Raw genomic sequence first — 15,999 nt, forward strand, 5'->3', positions numbered from 1 at the left:
AACGTTTTACAAAATGTTAAAAAAAACTGATTTTGCAAAGTTTATTCTCATTTCACTGTAACAGGGAGCTTTAAGAGAACAGCAGTTTGTAAGGGTTGACATGGTAATTAATTTAATTTATTTAATTAATTAGAATTGCTTTTTAGTTTTTAATTGATTTAATTTACTGGTGTATATGAATGACTGGATGTTAATTCATTATCTGAAGAAGTTCATACTGACCGGATGAAAGCGCTCTTTTCTGGATTTGTTCCTGCATAGTGTCTTTTTGGTCAATTTGTGGATTATCCAGTTTGTTTAGTCTTGTTTTGTGCATGTTTAATGGTTTTCAGTGTTGGGTATGGCTGAAGGGACTGAAGCAGGACTCCAGTCGCAAGTTTTATTTAACACAAATGAAAAGGACAATACTAATATGTTCTGTACTAACACTTCCGCCTCACATTCTGACATTTCCGAGCTCACCCTTCTGATACAACAACTAAATGGGAGGGATAAGTGTCAAAATGTGCTTCTAATTATGTGCAGTATTAGTCTGTCTACCTGCATGTCCATGATGTAATAGCTAGGTGTTATATGTATAAATATCTGTGAAAATAGTCCATAAGTTGTCTGCCCATTGATTCCAGAGACACTGAATTTTGTTCAATTTTTGTACTTGTGTGATTTCTGAATTACAATAAAGTTTACTTTGAATTTGACTGATGAACTGAGTGTTGAGATTTCTGCTGTCACATCAACGTAGACCATTGATAAGAAAGGATGGCACATGGATGTACCAGTGTGTAGGTTGTTTAGGAATGAGAAAGAAAGAGAAACTGGAGACAGGGGAAAAAGCATTCTATGAAGGCATAGTGTCAATGTTTGAGATGAAGAGAATGAACACCAGTCAGTAAAGGAGGCGATGAAATGCAGCAGGTCACAACTGAGTCTGACTGCCCTTCTGATTAGTCAATGGGGGGAAGGTTCTAGTTAGACAGTACAGTGTGTCACCCTCTGGACTTGTGAAAAAGGAAGAATGAGAGACCACAGAGGGATATATTAGTGCACGATAGGGCCTCAGTCCAAAAGAAGTAGACTTGGTAGCCCCAGTCAACAGGTAGACTGACACCTTGAGCCATGTGGAGTACGGCCGTCTGGTGCAGGACTGTAGCAGAAATGGAATTATTCTGGATGTGATCTCAGCCAAGGTGGAGGGAGTTAGTGTTGTCAAGAGGAAGGCAGCTTTAGCCAATAGTTATCACACCATAATGTGATGTAGTGTCTGTGAAGTCACTAAGGACACAAACTATGGTGTGACATTTTTTGGGAGTTGGATTATGCTGCGTCATTTGTCACCTGTTGGTTAAATAAATAAGACACAAACTAAGAGAGGGCACACTGTGCATGGATTGGTCAGAAAAAGGATCCTCAGGACTATGGATAAGGGTTAGAGAAAAATGTACAAACATAAAAAGAAAAGGTTAATGTAGCTGCCTAGGAATAGGAGACTAGTGATTGGGGGAAAGCAGCAGGCAAGTGTAGAAGAAGGTGCTGGTAAGGTGGACAAGGCATTGTACAGGGATGCAAACAGAAGGCTGCCAAATGAGGTAATGGCAACAAAGGATTAATTACTCTAGTTAGTTGAACATTTAGAATACTGAATATTTTTTATACTGGTACAGGAGACTGAATAATCAGATGATTGCAGTTTGCCAGCATTACTTTGGGTGAGTTTGGGGTACAGCGTTGATTGAGAATTTGCTTTTTCCGTGTTGTTGTTGTTTTCTTGGAATTTGTATATATCAGTATCAGGAGTTGTGGAAGGTACAGACCCCAATATGAGGTGTACAGTGGGACTTACCCTCCTGTAAAAAAATATGTTTTTCTTTTTTAGATGTTTTGAGTTTCAATCTTTTTAGATCAATATTTTTACTTTCAAGATTTTGTGTGTGTGATTATGGGCATAACACTCATAGTTGACAGAAGGGGTCATAAATGCAGCAAAAGCAGTTTTTAGGTATGTTGACAAACGGAGAAAGGACAGACCTAATGTAGCCAGACTGAGTAAAGCAGAAATAGAGATCACAGAATACCTAGAGCATGCAGAAGTGCTGAATAAATACTGTGTTTTAATCTTTACAAAGAAATGTGACTATAGACCAGTCAGTTCATCACCAGAGCAGGGAAATGTCATGAAAAAATTCTAAGTGAAAGGATGATGGCTCTTCTAGAATAAAACAATTTCCAGGCAGCAGCTACCATGGGTTTATGAGCAGAGGGATCTGTCATTTAAAACTGAACCAGTTCTACTACTGGCGTGCTGGAAAGCTTTACAATGGAAACCACAGACATAGACTAAATGGACTTCAGCAAGCAGTTTGATTCAGTGCAGAGGAATCTGTCAGTCAAAACTGAACCAGTTCTATTACTGGGGTGCTGGAAAGCCTCACAATGGAATACCACTGACAGTTTAAATGGACTTCGCAAACAGTTTGATCCAGGCTCCCACTGGTGGCTGCTTGGACAACTGCATAGACAAGCTATAGGCCTGAGCTTTAGAAAAGAACTGCACCATGGCTTGGGGGGATCGGGTGGGGTGGGGGGGAGAGTACACAAAGTTGTGGTGAAATGATAATTTGTCCATAAGTGGAGAAGTGACTAATGGATTAATACACTGGTCAGTCCCTGGTCCAATAATCTTCAGTATGTTACTTTCAGACTTACCTCATGAAATGCAAACTAACTTCATCCTTTTTTACAGATGATCCAAAGACAGGCACAGCAGTAGATGATGAAAAAGTTATAAGCAAGTATTTGGAAAGAGTATTCAAGTGGAAAACAATAACATGAAATTTGTGGTGGTCAGACACAGAAAAGTGTGTTTCAGCCACAGTATGAACTGAGCGAGTGGAAGCTAATGCAATATAATGGGACACGCGGATAGGGTGTTTGTCATACCAATATTAGAAGCCCCATGTGAACAGTGAGAGATGTGGCAGCAGCAAATGAAATGCCAGGGTGTATCTTCAATGGGGTAGATGCCAGAAGTAAAGACATAATATCCCTACTCATCTAAGAGGCCCTGATCCAACCACATCTTGTGGAGGCAGTTTAAGAATAGATGAATCAGATTGCAGTGAGGAGTCCAAAGAAAGGGTAACAGAAAGGTTTGTGGAATGACACTGGATGAGTATGTTCAAAGATAAGAGGAGCTGGAGTTCTTCTCATTCCAGGCCAGAAGGGTGAGAGAAGCATGATATTGGCACAAAGGAACATGCAGAGAGATGTGAAGCGGTCAGTCTGATCATGGAAAAAGGAAGTAGTAATGACCGCAGGCAACAGGTTTTAAGTGCCAACAACTCCATGGATATATGTATGTCCTTCATGAAGGGCATTACTGACCCATAGCATAGGCTAAAAGAAGGACCACTGGAACCTAAATACATGGACGCATTAAAAAATAAATATAAGAAGTGAAAATGGGGGAAGGGTAGTAAAAGCTGGCAGAGAAGGGGAGAAAACTATTAGTTACATTTCTACTGCCTTCAAACAAATGTAATGTAGATCTCATTCTTGGGTAGAAAATGAAATTTTTATTGCATTTTGAAAAGTGAAGATAATAGCTTTAATGAAGGCCTCCAAAGAAACAAAGCATCTATTCTCAAAGACAATATCGCTTTCAGAGATATAAAAGTATGTTCATAAAATGTAAAGCAACCTCACAGCTGCTTTAACTCGGATGTGTCTGTGTGTGTATTTCTTTCTGAACCAAGGAAGGCCCTAGACACAGTGCTCAATATCAGGGGCAACATAGGTTCATAGGTTCATAGGTTGGTACTAGGCTATCACCCTAAGTCCTGTACAGGCCTAGCCATAACAATTCCCTGGATATTTCTTCCCACAATATTTACTTCCCTGGACCCCTGTCTAGAAGGGCGACTGACGAGATCCCTGAGGTGAATTTCCTATCTCCCATCCAATCGTCAAGGTTCCTCTTGAAGAGGTCCAAAGAGGGACTCTGCTTGACATGCATGGGCAGTCCATTCAAGAGTCTGGGGAGTCTCTGGGTCAGGAACCTATCCCTCCAGCATGTTTTGTTCATTGTGATGACAAGGTTTAGATCCCTGGAGCATGTGGGTCTGAGGGATTGGGATTTCTTTAAGTGGAGCATATCCAACAGCTCAGGGTTTGACATGGCCTTGTATGTTAAGCAGAGATCACCTCTGAGTAGACGATATGCGACAGAGTATAGCTCGAGTTTTTTTTAGACAGTAAAAATAGGGCATCTGCTTTAGGCCTGTGATTCTTTTAGTGAGGTATTTATGTGGCCTTCGAGCTATTGCAGATGTCTTGTGAGGTATATACCAAATGGGGCGTTGTACTCTATAATGGGTCTAATGAGGGATGAGTACAGTGGGACAATGACCTCCTTTTTTCTGGATGAAAAGCCCTTAGTGATGAGGTGTGCCACATAGAAGGATTTCCTGAATGTTGTGGCAATGTAGTTGTCGAAGGTGAGACCACTGTCCACCTGTGTCCCTAAGTCTCTCATCACACTTTCGGTGTTTAGTGTACTGCCACCTATGTGGTAATTCATGGGTACATGGTTTTTCCCAAAGAGGATAACTATACCTTTCTTGCATTAAGCCTGAGCCCATGGCTCTGGCACCAAGCGTCTGTTTCTGTAAGGCCCTTTTGTAGAATATCCACATAATTTGAGGATTCCCAGTCTGCAGTCATCTGCAAACTTTGTTAGTCAGAGTCCCTTAGTGTTGGCCTGTACTTCAGAGAAGTAGATGCCAAACAAGAGTGGCCCCAGGACTGAACCCTGAGGTACTTCACTTGTCACCTGTCTGAAGCTGGATTTGGAGTCAGCTACTTTTACAGCCTGGGTTCTGTCAGTAAGCCAGTTGGCAACCCATTGAGTGACGTATGGATTTGTGCCCAGTTTAGTAAGTTTATCTATGATTCCAGAGTGGGAGATGGTGTCAAAGGCCTTAGCGAGGTCCAGATAGGCTGTGTGGAACTCCTTACCCTCGTCCACAGCTCTGGAGACTGATTCAAAGAAGTCAATCAGGTTCAAGAGACAAGATCCCCCCTTCACGAACCCAAACTGGGTGGGGTCCAGTGTTTGAAGGTTGCCAATGTCTTTGTTTATAAATTCCATGACAATGCGTTCTATGCCCTTGCAGATCCGGCTCGTCAGACTGATGGGACAGTAGTTCCTGGGATCCAAGGTGGATCCCCCTTTGTGGAGTGGGATAACTGTAGCTGTGCATCACTCAGTGGGCACAAAGCCTGAGGTGAGGCTATAATTAACATGACACTTAGGTGAGGTGCCAGTTCATTTTGTAGTTCATGTAGTACACAGCCCGGGATGTCATCTGGTCCCATGGATGCTGTATTCTTAGCTTTAGAGAGTGCGGTTTCTACCTGTGTGGTCATGATTACCAGAATTTGGCAATCTTTTGGTAATGAGATGGGCCCTTTAGGGGGTGAGAGGGGAGTGAAGTTGGCACTAAATCGATCTGCAAGTATATTGGCAATATCCTTGGGATCAGTATATTTAATGCCATTATGTTGTAACTCAGAGCAGATCTGAGCATTGCCATTTAGATTCTTGACATAGCGATAGAATGCCTTGTGGTTGTCTTTGGAATCTTTAGCAATTTTATTTTCTTAACTTGCTTTTGAGGATTTTATGAGGGATCTCAGCTTCTTACTGAGGCTGGTAAGGGAGTTATTTGCATCCAGGGATTTTCCTCTTTTCTGCAACAGTTTCTTCCTTCTGTTGTATAGTTTGTTTATGGCAGGGGACCACCAGATTGGCTTCCTTTTTTTGGTGGAGAATGTCTTGGTTCTATTTGGGATGGCACAATTCATGCACGAGTGGATGTGCTCGTACAATGCCTTAGTGTAGGATTCAAAAGTCGAACTTTCAGGTCCCGTCTGCATGGGTGCCATGAAGTTTGTCACTTCTGACTTGAGTAGCATGAAGTTGGATTTGGAGAAGTTTTTTATAGAGGTTTTCTTACTGGGGGTGGGAGTGGGATGTGGATGTCAAGGGTGATTAGCTTATGGCCAGACCTGACCAATGAGGAGGGTGACCACTGGTGTGGAGCATCTATCTCCCATGTTGATAATGACCAGGTCTAGGATATTGGAGCCCCTGGTGGGACAATAGATTAGTTTATCCAGGGCATTGGAATTTATGAATTCCAAGAACCGTTGGGAAAAGGTCTTGGTACCCGAGTAGTTTTCCCAGATAATGGCAGGCTAGTTGAAATCACCCAGTATTAGGGTGTTTGGTTGTATCTTAATATTTTCCAGTATGTTTAGAAAGGTGTAGTGAGAATCTTGGGCATGGTGGGGGATCTGTAGCAAGCTACAATTTGAATTGGAGTCTTACCTAGTGTTAGTTGCACCTGGAGAATTTCAGATGCATTTTATTGGGCAACTAGCCTGGAGGTGTGAATATCCTTGGTGAATATGGACACTCCTCCACCTTTAGTGTTTCGGTCCTGGTTTGGTGGCCGAAAAGTGTGGCAAGAGTTGTAGCCTGGTATTGCAGGGGTACTCTCTGGAGCCTTGAACTAGGTCTCAGTTACTGCACAGATATCGATGCTCTCCATTTTTAGGAGTGCCTCGAGAGAGTGCATTTTGAGGTTTAGACTTATAGCACTGAGTAGCATTACCTTCAGATGTTGCATGCTTGTATCTGTAACGGTGGTGGTTTTGTCCTTTGAACCTTGCCTAAAAAAGGCACTATAGGGGTGGCAAGAGCTTTAACCAGTAATCTGAATCCCAGGAGTGACAATTTCAGACCATGTCTGGCAAAGCATCGTGGTCTGTCGATCATGTCATCCCAAGCAGACAGATACTGAATCCCCTTTGAATGACACCAGAAGCTTAGCCTGTTGTTGAAGTTAATCATTTTGTCCTTATACTGTGGTATCATTCTGGGCAAGGCAGGCTGCTACTCAGGGCTAGGGTCATACCTGCCTGTGCCACATGATCCGAGAGCTCTTCCATGTCTCTTTTCATGTAGTCCAGGGAGGTACATCTCAAGTCATTTACTCCAACATGGACAATGACAGAGTTGTATTTGTACTTGTTGTGGAGTGACTTGAGTGCATGCGTTATGTGGCAGATCCTGGCACCCGACAGGCAGCTGACTGTAATTTTCTCCTTGTTCAGCCTGGTGAGTGGGACATCAGTGTGCCTGACTATAGAGTAGCCTATGACTAAAGTGTTGGGTACATTTTCTTGTCTTAGGCGTTATTGTTGGGTGGCACAATGGTGTTGTGAGCTATGTGTCACTTTGGTTGTGATTGGTGTTTGCTTTCATTTCAGCTTCGGAGGTCCTTGTTGCTTGGGCAGGTTAATGTTAAGGGCCTCCACATATGTGGGTTTAGAGTTGCTATGTGTGGGTGTTGATGGTATGGGTTTTGAAGGGCTATGTGTTGCTTGAGATGTAGTGCAAGTGTTAACCTCCTCTTGACTGTCTAGCACAATCTTGGCTGGAGAGAGCTTTGCTTAAAGTTTGGCTATGTAAGTGCATCTCTCACAGGTTGTAGTGTTGGGTGGTAGGAGGAGAGGGTTGTCTGTGTACATGAGGCCGTTGCTGCATTGCCCCAATATGCCCAGATTCACCAGGTGGACAGGAGAAAAAACGGAAGCTGACCCTTGGACATGCCTGTTTAGGTGCATTATTTGTAAAATACAAGAGCTGTTTTCCCTTACCTTTGCAAGGTACTTAGCAATTATAGGCTGTTTTGTGCCTACAATTAATTTCTCCTTATTAATAAGGAGAGTTGAGTGCTTGTATCAGTTTAAGGTTTCCTAGTGCTTTCCAGCAGGTTCTAGAGCAAGTGCTAGTCACAGGGGTTCAGATTTTAATGCTACTACTGAGAAACCAGCTATTTCTAAGTGTAAATTTGAAGAGCAGATTTTCTAGCACCTGGAATAGTTTAACCGTAGTTCCGCGGTGCTACACGATGTGAAAAACACACGTGTTTTTAAACCAGAAAGTTGAAAGGGATAGAAATCAGCCCAAAATGGCTAATAAAATTGCAATTTCAGAGCTGGAAACCACTCCTCTAGTGTTAGATAGGCAGTACAATGCTCACCACTCCAACTGGTAAGCTGTAGGACTTCCCTCTACCACAGCAAGGTCTGCATAGCTCTGAACACAGAAAATAAAGTCCTGAAACCAGGTGGTTGTTCTCACCAAATCTTACCTTGAAGTAAGGCAATGGTTTTGTCTGGCTGAAGACCATTAAATAAAATAAAGTAGTTAATAAAGGCTACCAAAGATATGACATGTTTTCATAGGATGTATTCTGAGTACTGCACTTCAGAAAGCGTTCTCTAGGAAAGGTGAATAACTGTTCAATGAATGACTGTACAGGTCCATGCGATCATTGTCTGGTTAAGTAACTAGCTCAGAGCCACACAGTAGGCAAATGCAAGTGGAAGTAATCAAACCCTGTACCCTTGACTATAGTATGTAGCTTTCAGTTTTTAGTACTTCTTTTTAACATCTTCAGCAATCTTTCTTAAATTTTGCCAGACAGGTTGTTTTGCAGTGCAACCATAGAATTCTATTTTGTTGCCAGAAGTATGCAATGCCTGTGCAGTTGTTTGTAAAGTTCATGCACAGAGATGTCAAATTAATAGTTTTGGCCTGAAATATTTAAAATTGGTACAGTTATAAGTAAATATTCAACAGGTAAAATGTAGGATCATAACCATGGCAATTACAAATAATCTTGGACCAAGCATTTGGAACAGCTAGAGGACCAGTTTCAATAACTGGTCATAGTCACTGCATGAAATCTCATAGAATTATGAAGTAACAGTGGTATATTTTGTGAGGAGAGGAGCCATAAATGGCACATTAAAATGTGTGCTCATACTATTAAGTTGTGGGATAAAGGGTCATATCTAGGAAACTGATATGGAGTATCAGATGTACAAATGAGTCAATTTTTAAATACAGGACAAAGAAGAAGAGTGCAGTGCACTTTTTTAAAGTTTTAAGAAACCTTAAAATGTACCCACCAGTAAAAGAAGGATAAAACTGACGCCATTAGCTTTACTCATTGTCACTGTAAAATAATTTCAATGTAACTTAAGGGCAGGGCCCTGCTATGTTTCAATGGACAGGAATTTATATTATTATTATTATTAGTAGTAGTAGTAGTAGTAGTAGTATTAGTAGTATTATTATTGTTGTTATCAGTAATATTTATTATTAGTATTAGTAGTAGTAGTATTAGTATTATTAGTATTGTTGTTAAAAATATTTTATTATTATTAGTAGTAGTAGTACTGTTGTTATTAGTAATAATATTTATTACTATTATTGTTGTTAGTAATAATATTTATTATTATTATTAGTAGTAGTAGTATTATTAACAGTATTATTATTGTTATTATTATTATTATTGTTAATATTTTATTATTAGTAGTAGTAGTAGTACTGTTGTTATTAGTAACAATATTTATTATTATTGCTGTTGTTAGTAATAATATTTATTATTATTGTTATCAGTAATGTTTATTATTATTGCTGTTATTAGTAATATTTATTATTATTATTAGTAGCAGTATTAGTATTATTAGTATTGTTGTTAATAATATTTTATTATTATTATTAGTAGTAGTAGTATTAGTAGTAGTATTGTTATTAGTAATAATATTTATTATTATTGTTGTTAGTAATAATATTTATTATTATTATAATAATAATAATTATTATTATTATTGATAATATTTTATTATTATTAGTAGTAGTGGTAGCAGTATTAGTAGTAGTAGTATTGTTGTTGTTATTAGTAATAATATTTATTATTATTATTATTGCTGTTGTTAGTAATAATATTTATTATTATTATTATTACTATTATTATTATTACTATTATTATTATTATTATTATGTTGACCACTCTTGGAGCACAGAAGGAATGGTTTTCTTTCTTTCTAAGAACTGTATACCTCCCTCCAGTGTTATTACTTGCATTGCTGACTGTTGGCTAAATCGGGACCCCTCCATTGTCCTAAAAGAGTCTATGTATCAGTTTGGGTTACTGCAGTCAATGGGTAGGAATTCTATAACAGTTAAAAAAATACTTAGTTTCATAAACCAGTGTTATTTCCTCCTTTCAGTAACTGACTCTGATAAAGAGGCACATCAGTGAGCGATAACACTGGCATGTTAAGATAAAGCATTCTTGTAATGTCATTGTGTGTGTGCGGATCTCTTCTTGGATAAAATGGAAAGGTGCAGTTGCTGTGGGGGAAAGGTTTATAATTAAAAAAAAATTAGTGCATTTTATGTTGCTACACAGTTTTTCTTTTCCAGCAGCTGTTTAAGAAGTCTTCATAACTATGATGAAGATTATTTGTACTTTAAATGGAGGTACCATAGTGACACTTGTTAACCAAGATAGGCTATGGGTTAGATTCACAAGTAAGACAGGTTTTTATTGGATGCAATATTCCTAGATTTAGGAGGAGCACTAGTTCGCATTTATTAGGCCAGAATGGAACTGTGCAATCATTCATTGAACAGTTATTCACCTTTCCTGGAGAAGGCTTTCTGAAGTGCAGTACTCAGAATACATCCTATGAAAACATGTCCTCTCTTTGGTAGCCTTTATTAACTACTTTATTTTATTTAATGGTCTTCAGCCAGACAAAACCATTGCCTTACTTCAAGGTAAGATCTGGTGAGTACAACCACCTGTTTGTGTGAATGGCTTGAGAGCGTTTATCTTGTCAAGAGTCTTGTTCAAAATCATGCAATATGAAAATGGGGGGTGTGAGAATCAAACTTATGTCTTTAAGATGTAGTTAAGTAATATGTTATACCACCTCTCATAAATATGCTGTGGAGAAGTCACTACTATCTGGACATTCTACATACAGAGTATGTGGAAGAATATATGCAACAGACGGTTAAATATAGCTGACCAAAGTAGTGGAGTTCAGTCATTAGGTCTGTGATTGGAAAAGTATTTTAACAGCTGTATATAATTGCACTTGAAGAGAAAAATGCAGCTCTAGAGTGTGAATCACCATTGCAAAATGTGCAGCAGGTCCTGAAGAACCATGCATTAGCCAGACTTCTAAAAGTATATGAAGATGATGATGATGATTACTACTATTATTATTATTATTATTATTATTATTGCATTACCTGCAACACAAACTGGTCAGGTTCACTGAGCTTGCTTGGATCATCTTTGTAATGTTGAAACTGCTTCACCTCTTCCTCATCCGGAGCGTACAGCAGAAGTTGCTTGAAGTGTGTGGGCTCCAGCCGGCTGTTCTCCATAGTCATTAAAATCTGACACAGTTCAGGAGGTGATAGCTTAAGGTGAGCTATAAGGATTGCTGTTTATAAAAGTGAAATATTTGAAATAACTAGTGAAAGCTGTTTGCAAAAGTGAAGCATCTTAAATTACTAATGGAACAAGCATTCACTCGAATGTGGGCAAGATATCATTGTGGAGTTACATGTTTCTTAAAATCCTTCAACTCAATGTTAATAAAAAAAAAACCTGGCAGTAAATTGTAAGCTTAAGAAATGATATTAATGTACATCTTTTATTTCTTAAAAACATCTGGCATAATTATGTGTGTGTGTGTGTGTGTGTGTGTGTGTGTGTGTGTGTGTGTGTGTGTGTGTGAGTGTGTGTGCATGCATGTGTGTGTTTGTGTGTGTGTGTGTGTGTGTGTGTGTGTGTGTGTGTGTGTGTGTGTGTGTGTGTGTGTGTGTGTGTGAATGTGTGTGTGTGTGTGTGTGTGTGTGTGTGTGTGTGTGTGTGTGTGTGTGTGTGTGTGTGTGTGTGTGTGTATATCATGCACATCACTTCTATGTGCAGGTGGATTTGTGCAGCATAAGTCTTATTTTAAGAGTGCCAGTTCCATATATTATGGCAGCTCTCTTGCACTTTATTGTAGTTAAATCACCTTTCCCTGCTATCTTATTCTGTATAAATCATCTACTCATTATTTTCTTATTAATTTATTTTACTTATAAATCATTGTGTAGTTGTAAATTTGCTTTCATTGTAATTCATCCTTATGTATGGCCAAAACCATCTAGAACTGGTGGCCTTAGAAATGCACATGCTCTGCTAACTGTTCAACTGGTCTGTCACTATTATTAGTACAGCAAGAGTTCCCCTGTAAGGGAAGGCTCATATAAATTATGTATTTATGTTTACTGAAAAGCAGCTACCTTATCTATAAACCAGTGTACCTACTTTTTATTCATAACAGCTTTATGTAGTTGAGATGAAATACTGTCATATACAGCAGTGAAAGGAATTAATGCTCTTCTTATAAAAAGAGATTTGTTAATGGGAGACAAGACCTGAGCAAATGTGAGATGTAAGCATTTATTGTTATATACGTTCCCACAGGTTAATTGTAGTATTGATATTTTAGCTATCAAAATACTTAACAGTTCATTACTCATGGAAAGACTCATGATTGCTGTTTTCTGGGATTAATGCTCTGTTAATCAAAAACCAAAATACTGCCATTAGTTATTTATGTCCAAAGTCCAAGCATGCTTTAGGTATGAAAACCTTAAACTAATGAACAAAGTTGAAGGAAAGTTACCAGTGAAGACCAGGAAAGGAATAAATGTTGGCATAAGTGAACAGGCAGTCACTGTAAAATGAGAAATCTGATTCACGTGTTTTTGAATCACTTCATTGCTTTTACACTGAAGCAGAAACAGAAGCAGCTGAGTTAAAGATCAGCAGAGTAAATAATGCGTGTGTGCCTGTGCGCGCGTGTGTGTGTGTGTGTGTGTGTGTGTGTGTGTGTGTGTGTGTGTGTGTGTGTGTGGGTGTGTGTGTGTGTGTGTGCGTACATGTGCACATATCTGTGCGAGTGTGTGTATGCGTGTATGCATGTGCGTGTGTATGAACATGTCACAGCTGTATTCTATATAAATATACCACAAATGACAGGAGAATAATCTTCTGACCATTGCTGTAACTGATAAGAATAATTTAAAGTTAAGTTTTTATGACTACTTCTGCACATGTTTATGTAGCTTTTTACATTTTATTGCAGGGAGCTTTCCCTCTTGCCAAATAAACACATGCAGCATATATGAATAGTGATAGGGAGATATATTTAATAGGAAGTTAACATTACAGATGAGGTTCTAGCGTCTACCCAATATTCAGTAAATTGAGTAAAGTTTCTGATTCTGCGCCATTACTGGCAGCATGAAACTGTATACATGTTTTACATGGTATCAGATATGAAGATATTTTGAGCACCAGAAGACATTTTTCTTTCTGCGCTTTGAAATTAATATTCTGAATCTGTAAGAGGGCAGGAAGTTACTTATTCCTTCTGTGGGGTACTACTATTGCTACAGTGTAAAAGTCACCGAAAAAAAAACTAAAAAGTTATTTTTCTTTTTGAAGTAAAACGTAATGAAAAAAAATCACCTCAAGTGTGTTTCATCCTTAGCACATGTTGCTCAGTAGCCAAATGAATGTCATGCTTACAGTCTGAAACTTTATTTAGGACTTTGGTCTCAAAACTGTATGTAAAGAGACTTCTTTAGGACAAAGAAATTATACTAGGGAGTCCAATTAAGTACTAGGACACACTCATATATGATATAATTATGAAAAAAGCAGTAAGCAGCTAAGATATGTAAAGCACATTAACCTAAAAATGTTAGTATTTCTAAAATAAAAAAAATATATAAAATGAATATGTCAGATGATTTGTTACATTTTAAAATATGCATGTGGAAAAGTAGATAAATAAAAAATGTGCACCTAATATAAAACACAAACTCAGACTAAAATTTCACTTTAATGGTTTTAACTTGCATGGTTGGCCATGGTGGTGCAGTGGTTAGCATTGCCACCTCACAGTAAGAGGCTCTCCGGTTTGATCCTCAGCTGGGGTGCCTTCTGTGCAGAGTATGCATGTCTTCCTTGTGGTGGTGTGGGTTTCCTCTCAAAGACATGCTGTAGGTGGATTGGACACTCTAAATTGGCCCTAGGAGTGAGTGTGTGTGTACCTTCTGTGGAAGGTTGGGTGCCGGGCTGGCAACTTGCCACCATAAAACTCCACTATTAATCATGAGCGGACAGGTGATCTGCTGTGGCAACCCCTAACCGGGAAAAACCAGAAGAAGAAGATGTTTTAACTTGCGTATATATTTAATACTCAAATGACCATTGAGCTAAATGAGATAACCAGCATCTAATGTTAACATAACATTAATACACATGCTTTCTTTGGTACTGAATTTAAATCACTGACTCAAGGGCGCAATATAACCTGGTGTACCACCTTTCAAAATTGTTGCACAGTGCAGAATTTTTAAAAAACAACATTCATGTGCTTATGGACAAGTTCAACATATATATATATATATATATATATATATATATATATATATATATATATGTTCATAAATAGTTTGTGTGCTAGTAAAACAACAAGGAAACAGCTTCAGGATATGCAAGCAATAATGCCAGACAGGGTGTGTGTTAATGTGTAATTACACCCCTGGAAGGGCATTAATTACACATTAACACACACTCTGGAGGGCATTATTGCACTTAGAGAATGGGATCTCTGTATAATTGCTGTGTTTTACTTACTTATTTTTTTTTAAGTACTATAGTGTGTTTAATATGTTTTTGATGTAAAATACTTCCTCCGCCAAATGTTTCAAATTTGCTGTAGTATATGTTAATGCTACTAGAGGTAACATTTTACATCCAAAATATAACACTGTCCAGGTATTTTTATGGTAGTGCTATAGCTGTCATTCTATAAGCTTAACTATTGCCCATTTATCTGGACAGTAGCCTAGTGATTAGTGTCTCTGATTAAATTTTGCTCTATTGCCATTTTTCCCCTAAGCATTGAGGTTTAAATGTCACTAAACCGCACTAGTAATTATAGCTAATGCACATTTTATTTCTCGTATAAAATGCTTGTGAATGCAAATCCAAATCGTTTTATTTCAACATGTTTCTAAGTGAATAATACTAATGAACTCACCCCTCAGGTGTCCCTGATTTTGACTCATGAATTTGTTCTGCCTGATTCTAAAATCGTTGACATTTTGAGTAAGGATGGGTGATTACAGTGATACCCAAACATAGACTGGGAGCAATACTCTAGCTCCAACACCCTAGCTCAAAGGTTCCGAGAATTTATAAACTCAAATGCTATGGAACAACTTGTTACCACTCCCACAAGAGGGGAAAACATACTGGACCTGATCATCACCAACATGGGGACTCTATGCTCCAGACCAGAAGTGTATCCCTCACTGGTAAGATCAGACCATAAACTAATCTCACTGGATATTCACATCCCAACCCCACCCCCTGCCCAGAAAACCACAGTGAAAAACTTCTCTAAAACAAATTTCACACTCCTCAAAACTGAAGTGGAATCCTTCAAAGCCCCCGGGCCTGTGGAAAATACAGCCCAGACCGCAGAATCCTTTATAAATGCATTCTATGAGCACCTTCAGGAATGCATGGATCATGCAATCCCAAATAAAACCAAGACCCAATCCTCCAAAGGCAGACGTCCTGTCTGGTGGACCCCAACCATAAACAAACTATACAACAGAAGGAGGAAGCTACTACATGATAGAGCAAAATCCCAAAAAGGGAAGGCATCTCTGATCAGTATTAGCAAAAAACTATAGGCACTCATAAAATCTTCTAAGGCCAGCTTCGAGAGAAAAATTGCACAGGACACTAAGGATAATCACAAGGCTTTCTTTAGTTATGTTAGGAACCTGGGTGGGAATTCCCAGATATGCTCAGAATTAGTCCAAAATGACAAAAAATACACCAAACCCACAGACATTGCCAACATCCTAGCTGACAGGTTCAGAGCAACCCCCCCCCCACCAAAAGGGCAAATATCTATCCCATCAGAGTGCTGCCCCCCCGACATCTCAGATGCTCAGGTAAGAGCCACCCTCTCTAAAGCAAA

The 15,999-nt window shown here is 38.8% G+C and overlaps 1 protein-coding gene across 3 annotated transcripts in view; it reads right to left on the reverse strand.

Moving 5' to 3' along the window:
- The window catches only part of LOC122816354 (Grid2 interacting protein), a 1,236,636-nt gene that overhangs the window by 115,076 nt on the left and 1,105,561 nt on the right, over positions 1 to 15,999 (reverse strand). For all 3 annotated transcript variants that reach the window (XM_044089096.1, XM_044089095.1, XM_044089093.1), the window contains one exon: positions 11,183 to 11,379. In XM_044089096.1, the coding sequence (XP_043945031.1) occupies positions 11,183 to 11,379 (197 nt within the window). The remainder of the gene's footprint in view (positions 1 to 11,182; positions 11,380 to 15,999) is intronic.

Source organism: Protopterus annectens, chromosome 12.part0 (assembly GCF_019279795.1).
Source record: "Protopterus annectens isolate FY-2018-M chromosome 12.part0, PAN1.0, whole genome shotgun sequence".
Taxonomy (NCBI): Eukaryota; Metazoa; Chordata; order Ceratodontiformes; family Protopteridae; genus Protopterus; species Protopterus annectens.